We start from the raw sequence: 12,356 nt of genomic DNA, 5'->3' as shown, positions 1-12,356 counted from the left end.
TCTTCCTGAGGAAACTTAGAGAATTCACCATCAACTCTAAAATCCTTGTGAATTTTTATCGGTGCACGATTGAAAGTCTTCTTGTTAGCTCTGTCACAGTCTGGTTTGGAAACATTACTGCCAAAGACGAGAGCGTTATATAAGGTGGTCTGCTCAGCCAAAAAAATTGTGAACTGTGACCTGCCGGTGCTGGAGGCTCTGTACAAAAGCAGGCTCTCAAACCGAGCTTCTCAGATCATAAATGATCCTTCTGGCCATCCTGGAAGAGTCATGTTTGAGCTTCTTCCCTCTGGAAGAAGGTACCGCACCATTAGGTGTAAGACGTCTCGGTATGCAAGGAGCTTTTTCCCATAAGCTGTGATTAGCCTGAATAGTGCACCTTAAGTCTACAGCACCTTATTTTATTTATTTGATCTTAACTTTTTAACTTTTTTAACATGATCTCTGTATCTTGTATTTCACAGTGTTAGTGTTATGTTAACGTGTCTATGTGATAATTTGTTTCATGTCTGTCTAATGTCGTTTTTCTTGTGTGGGATGCACTGAGCTTTTTGCACAACTATTTCCTATGTGGGGTTTTTTTAAACTACAAATGGCAATAAACTAATCTTGATCTTGATCTTGTTCAAAGAACACCTGTTTGGAACATTCCACAGGTGAACAGGTTAATTGGAAACAGGTGAGTGTCATGATTGGGTATAAAAGGAGCATCCCCAAAAGGCTCAGCTGTTCAGAAACAAAGATGGGGTGAGGATCACCACTTTGTGAACAACTGCATGAAAAAATAGTCCAACAGTTTAAGAACAATGTTTCTTAATGTTCAATTGCAAGGAATTTAGGGATTCCATCATCTACAGTCCATAATATAATCAGAAGATTCAGAGAATCTGGAGAACTTTCTACACTTAAGCGTCAAGGCCGAAAACCAACACTGAATGCCTGTGACCTTCGATCCCTCAGGTGGCACTGCATTAAAGACCGACATCATTGTGTAAAGGATCTTACCGCGTGGGCTCAGGAACACTTCAGACAACCATTGTCAGTTAACACAGTTCGTCGCTACATCTACAAGTGTAAGTTAAAACTCTACCATGCAAAGTGAAAGCCAAACATCAACAACATCCAGAAACACTGCCACCTTCTCTGGGCCCGAGCTCATTTGAAATGGACAGACACAAAGTGGAAAAGTGTGCTGTGGTCTGATGAGTCTAACCCCAACACAACTCAGAGACACAACAACAGTCAGACACAACAACAAGACTCAGAGATACAATAACAAGACTCGGAGACACAACAACAACAGTCAGTCACAACAGTCAGACACAACAACAAGACTCAGAGACACAACAACAAGACTCAGAGATACAATAACAACAGTCAGGCACAACAACAAGACTCAGAGATACAATAACAGCAGTCAGGCACAACAACAAGACTCAGACACAACAACAAGACTCAGAGATACAATAACAACAGTCAGGCACAACAACAAGACTCAGAGACACAACAACAAGACTCAGAGATACAATAACAAGACTCTGAGACACAACAACAACAGTCAGACACAACAACAAGACTCAGAGACACAACAACAAGACTCAGAGATACAATAACAACAGTCAGGCACAACAACAAGACTCGGAGACACAACAACAACAGTCAGTCACAACAACAGTCAGACACAACAACAAGACTCAGAGCCACAACAATAGTCAGACACAACAACAAGACTCAGAGCCACAACAATAGTCAGACACAACAACAAGACTCAGAGACACAACAACAAGACTCAGAGATACAATAACAACAGTCAGGCACAACAACAAGACTCAGACACAACAACAAGACTCAGAGATACAATAACAACAGTCAGGCACAACAACAAGACTCAGAGACACAACAACAAGACTCAGAGATACAATAACAACAGTCAGGCACAACAACAAGACTCGGAGACACAACAACAACAGTCAGTCACAACAACAAGACTCAGAGCCACAACAATAGACACAACAACAAGACTCGGAGACACAACAACAAGACTCAGAGATACAATAACAACAGTCAGGCACAACAACAAGACTCAGAGACACAACAACAGTCAGACACAACAAGACTCAGAGACAAAACAACAAGACTCAGAGACACAACAGTCAGACACAACAACAAAAGTGTGCTGTGGTCTGATGAGTCTAACCCCAACACAACTCAGAGACACAACAACAGTCAGACACAACAACAAGACTCAGAGATACAATAACAAGACTCAGAGACACAACAACAAGACTCAGAGATACAATAACAACAGTCAGGCACAACAACAAGACTCAGAGATACAATAACAACAGTCAGGCACAACAACAAGACTCAGACACAACAACAAGACTCAGAGACACAACAACAAGACTCAGAGATACAATAACAACAGTCAGGCACAACAACAAGACTCAGAGACACAACAACAAGACTCAGAGATACAATAACAAGACTCGGAGACACAACAACAACAGTCAGTCACAACAGTCAGACACAACAACAAGACTCAGACACAACAACAAGACTCAGACACAACAACAAGACTCAGAGATACAATAACAAGACTCGGAGACACAACAACAACAGTCAGTCACAACAGTCAGACACAACAACAAGACTCAGACACAACAACAAGACTCAGACACAACAACAAGACTCAGAGATACAATAACAACAGTCAGGCACAACAACAAGACTCAGACACAACAACAAGACTCTGAGACACAACAACAACAGTCAGTCACAATAGTCAGACACAACAACAAGACTCAGAGACACAACAACAAGACTCAGAGATACAATAACAACAGTCAGGCACAACAACAAGACTCGGAGACACAACAACAACAGTCAGTCACAACAACAGTCAGACACAACAACAAGACTCAGAGCCACAACAATAGTCAGAAACAACAACAAGACTCAGAGACACAACAACAACAGTCAGGCACAACAACAAGACTCGGAGACACAACAACAACAGTCAGTCACAACAACAGTCAGACACAACAACAAGACTCAGAGCCACAACAATAGTCAGAAACAACAACAAGACTCAGAGACACAACAACAACAGTCAGGCACAACAACAAGACTCAGAGACACAACAACAAGACTCAGAGACACAACAACAAGACTCAGAGATACAATAACAACAGTCAGGCACAACAACAAGACTCAGAGACACAACAACAAGACTCAGAGATACAATAACAACAGTCAGACACAACAACAAGACTCGGAGACACAACAACAACAGTCAGTCACAACAACAGTCAGACACAACAACAAGACTCAGAGCCACAACAATAGTCAGAAACAACAACAAGACTCAGAGACACAACAACAACAGTCAGGCACAACAACAAGACTCAGAGACACAACAACAAGACTCAGAGACACAACAACAAGACTCAGAGATACAATAACAACAGTCAGGCACAACAACAAGACTCAGAGACACAACAACAAGACTCAGAGATACAATAACAACAGTCAGACACAACAACAAGACTCAGAGATACAATAACAACAGTCAGGCACAACAACAAGACTCAGAGACACAACAACAAGACTCAGAGATACAATAACAAGACTCGGAGACACAACAACAACAGTCAGTCACAATAGTCAGACACAACAACAAGACTCAGAGACACAACAACAAGACTCAGAGATACAATAACAACAGTCAGGCACAACAACAAGACTCGGAGACACAACAACAACAGTCAGTCACAACAACAGTCAGACACAACAACAAGACTCAGAGCCACAACAATAGTCAGGCACAACAACAAGACTCAGAGACACAACAACAAGACTCAGAGATACAGTAACAACAGTCAGGCACAACAACAAGACTCAGAGACATAACAACAAGACTCAGATAGAATAACAACAGTCAGGCACAACAACAAGACTCGGAGACACAACAACAACAGTCAGTCACAACAACAGTCAGACACAACAACAAGACTCAGAGACACAACAATAGTCAGACACAACAACAAGACTCAGAGACACAACAACAAGACTCAGAGATACAATAACAACAGTCAGGCACAACAACAAGACTCAGAGACACAACAACAAGACTCAGAGATACAATAACAACAGTCAGGCACAACAACAAGACTCAGAGACACAACAACAAGACTCAGAGATACAATAACAACAGTCAGGCACAACAACAAGACTCAGAGACACAACAACAAGACTCAGAGATACAATAACAACAGTCAGACACAACAACAAGACTCAGAGATACAATAACAACAGTCAGGCACAACAACAAGACTCAGAGACACAACAACAAGACTCAGAGATACAATAACAAGACTCGGAGACACAACAACAACAGTCAGTCACAATAGTCAGACACAACAACAAGACTCAGAGACACAACAACAAGACTCAGAGATACAATAACAAGACTCGGAGACACAACAACAACAGTCAGTCACAATAGTCAGACACAACAACAAGACTCAGAGACACAACAACAAGACTCAGAGATACAATAACAAGACTCGGAGACACAACAACAACAGTCAGTCACAACAGTCAGACACAACAACAAGACTCAGAGACACAACAACAAGACTCAGATACAATAACAAGACTCTGAGACACAACAACAACAGTCAGTCACAATAGTCAGACACAACAACAAGACTCAGAGATACAATAACAACAGTCAGGCACAACAACAAGACTCGGAGACACAACAACAACAGTCAGACACAACAACAAGACTCAGAGCCACAACAATAGTCAGACACAACAACAAGACTCAGAGACACAACAACAAGACTCAGAGATACAATAACAGTCAGGCACAACAACAAGACTCAGAGACATAACAACAAGACTCAGAGACATAACAACAAGACTCAGAGATACAATAACAACAGTCAGGCACAACAACAAGACTCAGAGACACAACAACAAGACTCAGAGATACAATAACAACAGTCAGGCACAACAACAAGACTCAGAGACACAAGAACAAGACTCAGAGATACAATAACAACAGTCAGGCACAACAACAAGACTCAGACACAACAACAAGACTCGGAGACACAACAACAAGACTCAGAGATACAATAACAACAGTCAGGCACAACAACAAGACTCAGACACAACAACAAGACTCGGAGCCACAACAATAGACACAACAACAAGACTCAGAGACACAACAACAAGACTCAGGGACACAACAACAAGACTCAGAGACACAACAGTCAGACACAACAACAGAAAATCTGCTTCAATAGTTCCCACAGCTCTGTCTGAAATCTTTTATTACCCTTAAATTTTCACCAGTGACCACATAGTTTGAGAGAGAGAGTGAAACATCTGTAGCTTATTACTCATAATAGGCATCAATGTTTCTGTGCCAGAAGCATGACATAAACCAACTCTCTCCACTAGCATGTACCCACCGGGCAGGTCTTAATGAACAGAAGCAAGCGTTTTTCATCTCACCCCGAGAAGTTCCCCTCGTGGTAACCTCATGTCAGGCAGATCTTGATTAACAGAAATAATAATGTTTTCATCTCACGCAAGACACCTCTTACTGTTCTCACTTTGACTTTTGTATTCACGTGGCTGCCTCTTATTTATTAGCCTGCATAGCTCCCCTCACCAGACTTTGACTGGTTACCATCTGATGTTTGACAGACTCATCTGGGATTGGTGACTTTCACACTACATGAGCTCAGCAGACAGACCGCCTGGGTGACCAGGATTAGAGTGGAGCGACCTGTCCACACATACCCCCCCCAGCACTCTTCAGGAATCTACCGGCTGCCATAGCAGACTGCCTCATCTCCAACCTCCAATCTGGATTCCTGGAGTGGTTTTTAATTTAATTCACCAAGCCATAAACAGCTTGATTTACTTTTGTACTTCACTTTAGTAGTTAAAATAAATTTGTTCCTTGCTCCTTCAGCCACCCCACCTCTGATGTGATTATAAAGATGTGATTCCATGTTAACATTGACCCACATAAGTCATGGCGAGGCAGAATAAAAGAGTTTACACTTACCAGCGTTGTTATGTTGAACTCCTTTTCGTGACACCAATCTGTTGTGGAATGTTTCTCATGATGTCAGCTGTAAATATGAGACGGGTGAAGCAAGGGACACCAGGGTTGAGATCATATGATGCAGAGAGATTTAATCACAGTTGAAGCAGAAAACAGGGTCACCTGGACGAGACTCCAACACATAGTGCATGCAGCGTGCCCCCCTGAGCCTCCAGAGAGCCGTGTTAAGGACCTCTCCCATAATGTAAACACAGTTCATGATCTAAACATGGCCTTTGGCTCGTCTGAGCCATGATCAGATGTTTAGTCGTGAACGTGGAGAAATGCAATGTGTTGTATCGACAAAGACAAGCCAGTGAGGGATGACCCTGGCCCCGTATGCTGTGCCTGCAGACAACGGGAAACAGCATTTTTTCACCCACAGGGGGCTTCCCTTGGCCTGTCCTGATTTTTATTGTTTAATAAAACTTGTGTTTAAAGGTGAAAAGTAAAAGATTCTTTTTTTTTTTTTGCTAAAATTTTAACTTTTATTGCTAATTTGTATTGACGCCAAAGAATATATATTTTCTTCTTCTTGATTGTTGATCTTTGATATTCACATAAATGTTCTTGGTTCATTCCTGAGAAAGATGGACTGCAAATCTGTCTGGGATGAGACAGCATGCAGTGCATAGTCCTAGCCCTGACAGGACCCGTTGTCCCGCTGCCATTGACTTGTCTGTTCTTTTGCTGGTGCACAGGTATGAGTACCGTGTGGAGATGGTCCATCAGGCCTCCAATGACCCCACAAAGAATATCATTAGGGAGTTTGCATCTGATTTTGAGGTTGGTGAATGCTGGGGCTACAACCGCTTTTTCAGACTGGATCTTCTGGCCAGTGAGGGTTACCTGAACATGCAGAGTGACACTCTGATTCTCCGGTGAGCTTGCACACATCTGGATTGTCTAACAATTGGTTACTCAGACCCAGTCTCATAGTCTGACCATCTTGTTTTGATGACTTCCAGTTACCAGGTTCGCTCACCCACTTTCTTCCAGAAGTGTAGAGACCAGTACTGGTACATCAGCCAGTTGGAGTCGGCCCAGAACGGCTACATTCAGCAGATCAACAACCTGAAAGAGGTACACTGTGTGTGTGCTAGGGGTCGCACAATATGGATTCTTAAGGACCAATACTGTTACCGTGCGTGGACAAGGTTTGGAGGCTGATACCAATATTTGAGGCTGATATTTGCCTGCAGCAAAAAGTGTGAAAAAGCTGACAAAATTTAGTATAACACACTTTTAACACAAAACTTTCTTTAAAATGTTTTGCAGCACATGTGTAATTCACAGACGCTTTCAACATGATCTTCACACCAAAAGTGCAGGGAGCTACAAATAAATCCAGCTGACACAGCTCCAGTCTGCACACCTCTACCCTCCTCTGTGTCAGTCTGTGGGACGGCAGGCGTCAGCACTGACAGGCTGAACTTCTCCAACAAATCGTAGTGCTGTGGGCGGGACTCTGGGGGGAGGTAACGGTCTCAGCCAGACCGGAAAATCGTTAAGGGTTCTTGAGAAAAGTCATTGATCCCCAAGTTGCTCCTGGTGTGCAGTGAGCACCTTGCATGGCAGCACCCTGACATCAGTGTGTCTGTGTGAATGGGTGAATGTGAGGCATAATTGTAAAGCCCTTTGAACTTCTGATGTAGATGGAAAAGTACTATATACAGTAAATGCAGCCCATTTACCATTTGTTACAAAGCAGAAAGCAGCATATTTTTAAGAGTGGTATGAGCCAACAGCCAATCAGTGCCTGAAGTCAGGGGCCATTTGCTCCACATGAAGGACCCTTCACACACATCAGTGGGCAGGATAAATTAAAGTAATTCAAGATTTGTAATATTTTGTAATCTACTGTAAAAGATGCAACTTGAGGCAATATATTTTAAATATGACACATTTCATATTTCTGTTATGTCATTTTATGTTACGCTAGGTCATAAATAATGTTCAAAAGGTTAAAAACACATTAACATTTGATGGACATGATGCCATAGTAGCTTTCTGTCATCTTGAGAGTTTTTGTTTTCTTTTTCAACATTTTGAGTGGGATTGCATGGCTTTTTTAAAAACAATACTGTATAACCCCTTGATTAATTGTTTTAATTGAAGAAGAACTGAATCTGGACTGATTTCATTTTAAAGGATAAAACCTGGATGAAAATCTTCCTGAATCATAGTTTTTCATACTTTCCTGTTTCACTAAGTGAGGCTGTGCGCTGACGATGATTGTTTTTGATTGTGAAATTGCTGCTTTAATGGAAGTTTAGGGCTAAATTCACTGATCATGTGATTGTTTGTGTAAACAATGTGTAAACAGTTGTAATGAAAAGTATTTATTTTTGTCTAGGGATGTCCCAATCAGGTTTTTTTTGGCCCCAATCTGATTCCAAGTCATCTGATTTTGAGTATCTGCTGATACTGAGTCTCGATCCAATACTTAAAAAAATTGAATGAACAAATGCTAAATATATAATATCTTCATTTTAATCACCTTATTTTATTATTTATCACTTAAACAGTGCACTTCTCCTTGAGGTAGTCCTCCTTGAGGTCCTTAAATAATCAAATAATAATCTACCAGACTTAAAAAAAATGTGCAAATTTCCATGTTATTTTGTCTAAAAATAAATGTCTGAGGTTCCTTATGTTAAACAAGAAATTATCTAATCTGAAATAACAGGTGGTTTTAATTTACAGATGAAAGGTTTCTAAAGAACCATTTATTGATTTAGCTATTTTAATTACAAGTGTTCTAAACTTTTTAAAACAGTAATCAGAAATTTTGAGGTAACAAACAAGAACAACAAAAAAACATTTCCAAGGATTTTTTTCTTCAGAAAACTGCTCTATAAATGAACAGTTGAACTGAACTGTGACACGTTTCTGTTTTGTACAGATCAGTGGTTTCTGCCACTAGTCTTTCGTGTTTTGGCCCAATGCGTCGTTCCTATAAGGCAGCACGAAGCTACGTCACAGCTCAGAGCGTCGAAAGTTGGATTGGGTTGAACTTATGTTTTTTCTTTTGTTCAATTAAAAAAAAAAAGATTGGGTTGAACTTTGACCGCGTCAGCCTGCCAACAAGCGGCAATGCGCGCTCCTGTCAGAAGCGTCGCTTTAGCTCAGCTTTTGACGCGACGCTTCTGACGCCTCTAAAAAGCAACGCATCTCATTGAAAATAATGCTTTTTTGACCGATTCCTGACGCCTCTGATGCTTCCGACGTGTGAAAGGCCCATTAATCTGCAATAATGAGCTTGAAATAGCGCTGATCAAAATAATGAGGATAAAATCTATACTGGATTCCTGATCTGGATGCAACATCCGATTTCGATCAACTCTGAAACGGGCCTGATTTCCGATAACGTGGATTGGATTGGCACATCCCTATTTTTGTCTTCATCTTAAAATGAGTGAAATCCCTCCTCCTCCTCTCTCTTGCCCCCCCCCCCCCCCCCCCCCAAAAAAAAACCCTGTAAAATAAACCATTTATTTCTGAATGTAGGAGCAGCGATAGACACAGGAAGAACTCTGGATTCTTTACTGAAGGGTTATGATGGAGTTTTTCTTCTTTCACTCAGACAGAGAGATACACTGCTTTCAGCTCTGCTCAAACCTCTTAAACAGCGCTGTGGCCTCAGAACACTAAAGTCACTGACTGGCAATCTCTTTTCAAAAATTGTAGGTGGGAAGGCGTAACTTGGAGACCAGTGAGCCACTTCATGCAGTGCTGCAAAAATCTGCTGGAATTAATGGCCGATACTGATATCCACAAAAATGCCGATAATCACTCGACCTCTAGTGTGTGTATGCAGTACAGGCAGGCTCTGGGGAAGAGAACAAAAGTCAGAGGCACGCACCGGGGCAGAGACGGTCGGGCAGTACAAAAGTGTGTTGTCTGAAGGAAGTTTGCATTGGCTTACAGGAAATGTGATGTTTGTCTCCCTCAGTGTCAGCGGTCTGAACTGACTTTGCGTTTCAGAGGCTGGCCATTGAGCTGTTTCGCCGGCAGACTTCACACAGCTCTTCGCCCCCCGACCTGAGACTTGTCAGTGGCCCTACAGCGTCTGAGAGGGACTTGCACTCAGTGAAGAGTGATGACGACACCCAGCCGAGCTCCACCAGCATGAAGAAAAGTGAGGAAGGAGACTGCACCCGGCACGACGAGTCCAACGTGAGCATCGCGTCTGTGTTGTTACGTCCGCTGAGTGCGTAATAAAATCATTGGTGTTTATTTATTTGTTTTGAAGAAATTTTCACCACAGATAGATATCAGGGCATGGAAGACACCACTGAATTTTGGAGGTGATCAGGATGTGGATCCGGATTCTGGCTCGGGATTTGTTGGCAGCCCGGATCAATATGCAGATTCTGCAGCAGAAAGATACGACACCATGATGTAAAACCAAGATCAGGAAGACACTATTTTGTTTCAGCTTGTGAAATAAATATCAGATTGTAACATCTTGATCCGTTGGACCGTTCTGGATCTATGTGCAGTTATCTCACTGTGTTGTGGAATCCGGATCCGGGTGAAGTCTGGGTCACAATGTGAGTCCCATCTCTTTTATTTTCAGTCCTCGTCAACACCTGGTGGATGTCAGAAATCTCAGACTGCTCTTGTTCCTAATCAAAGGTCCTACATGCAGATCCGGAACAAAATAGATCCTTGTCATTTGATTGGCAGATTGTACATCACGTGACATTCGTAGTTTGTCCCACTGTATGAGTGACGTCACGCACTGTGTGTTGTGATTGGACTTGCTGTGTGTTTACAGGGCAGAAAACACAGACTACCCAGACTCCATCCTCGGCCTGCTGACCTCTGACCTCTGGAAATGCATATGTCTCACTTTAAAGCCGTAGTTCCAGATGAGGTTGTTTTATTGTCAGTTCCAGATGTTCACAGTGAACACGGTTAACAGGCTCTTCAGTTTTGTGTCCCTGCTGCTTGGAGCCTCTTGCAGAGTTCCTCACCCCTCCAGGAGCTGACCTCACTCAGGCCTGTGAACCGCCCTGTCAAAGGACCGGAAGCAGTTCCTGGTTCCTGGTTTTGCTTCTGTTCTGAGCCTCGTGTGAGCTGTCTGATTATTTCTGGCTCAGATCAGCTGTTTGGTTTTGTTTACTGGTCCTTGTAGCTTTCTGAACTGTGACTGCTGCATTGGTCAGGTTGACCTCATAAAATAAGATCTTGTCGTGTCAGTGGGGTCACCAGGGTCATTATAGGCTCAGAAAGTGAATATTCCCTCATCTGGTGTTTGGATGCTGGTGCTGTTGAGCAGGTCGGTCCAGAGGCAGCCTGACCTTCTCGGTGTTCTCACCTCAGAAGGCGATCGGTGCCCTCATGTGGAAGCGACTTTTCATTGGTTAGCCGTCGACGTCTGCGCCTGTGTATGTGAGGCAGTGACCGACACGGTGTGTTCTTCAGGACCTGTCTGATGGGGATTTGGAGGTCGACTGTCTGACGGAGGAGGAGGTCAACCCGCTGGATGGCAGCAGTACCTCAGGGAGCTCCACAGCCACCAGCAACACGGAGGAGAACGACATCGACGAGGAGACCATGTGAGTCTGAAACAACCTGACACATGACTTCTCCTGATGAATGAGAACAGGAAGTGGGACCAAACCCCTTCAGGGCTCTTTAGTTTTTTCTTCAGGTGATGCTTATTTCCAGGTTCAGTTTGATAGGACGTGCATCATTTCAACCGCCGCCACTCATCATATTAACCCCCCTGTCTCTCCCACAAAGACATTGAAATAATGGACCTTGGACTTGAACCCTCGTCTGTTAGTCCATCTGCCCATCTGCCCATCCCAGATTCTTATGTCCAAACTTAAACTTGCTCCTTGGAACGTCCAGGGGATTGCCTACATGATAAAGAGGAAAAAGATACTGACACATTTGAAAAAAACAGAAGCTGGACAGAAACCAGGTTATCTGATGGAGAACTGTTGGCGCAGCCATCACAGTAAGAGCTCGTGAAGTCGGACAAAGACAGAGGACAAATATCTCAAGGTTGTTTCTGATTGTAATAGCCAAGGGTTCTATAGCTAATACAAAAAGAAGAGGTGATAGGGGACATCCTTGTCTTGTGCCTTTGGAGAGAGGAAACTGTTTTGACACTGTGGTTTGTCAGTACTGATGCCCTTGAGTCATAGTACAAGATCTTAATCCAGTCAAGGAAATAACTGCTTATACCAAAATGTTGAAGAACTTCAAATAA

The 12,356-nt window shown here is 42.7% G+C and overlaps 1 protein-coding gene across 1 annotated transcript in view; it reads left to right on the top strand.

The window, feature by feature from the left end:
* trim37 (tripartite motif containing 37) overlaps window positions 1-12,356 on the top strand; it is a 405,219-nt gene that overhangs the window by 215,344 nt on the left and 177,519 nt on the right. The window contains exons 14-17 of the mRNA XM_034165414.1: window positions 6,829-7,008; window positions 7,096-7,210; window positions 10,115-10,306; window positions 11,561-11,694. Of these exons, the coding sequence (XP_034021305.1) occupies window positions 6,829-7,008; window positions 7,096-7,210; window positions 10,115-10,306; window positions 11,561-11,694 (621 nt within the window). The remainder of the gene's footprint in view (window positions 1-6,828; window positions 7,009-7,095; window positions 7,211-10,114; window positions 10,307-11,560; window positions 11,695-12,356) is intronic.

Source organism: Thalassophryne amazonica, unplaced genomic scaffold, assembly GCF_902500255.1.
Source record: "Thalassophryne amazonica unplaced genomic scaffold, fThaAma1.1, whole genome shotgun sequence".
NCBI classification, from domain to species: domain Eukaryota; kingdom Metazoa; phylum Chordata; class Actinopteri; order Batrachoidiformes; family Batrachoididae; genus Thalassophryne; species Thalassophryne amazonica.
The sequence above is the reverse complement of the archived record's forward strand: the minus strand, read 5'-3'. Positions and strand labels throughout refer to the sequence as shown.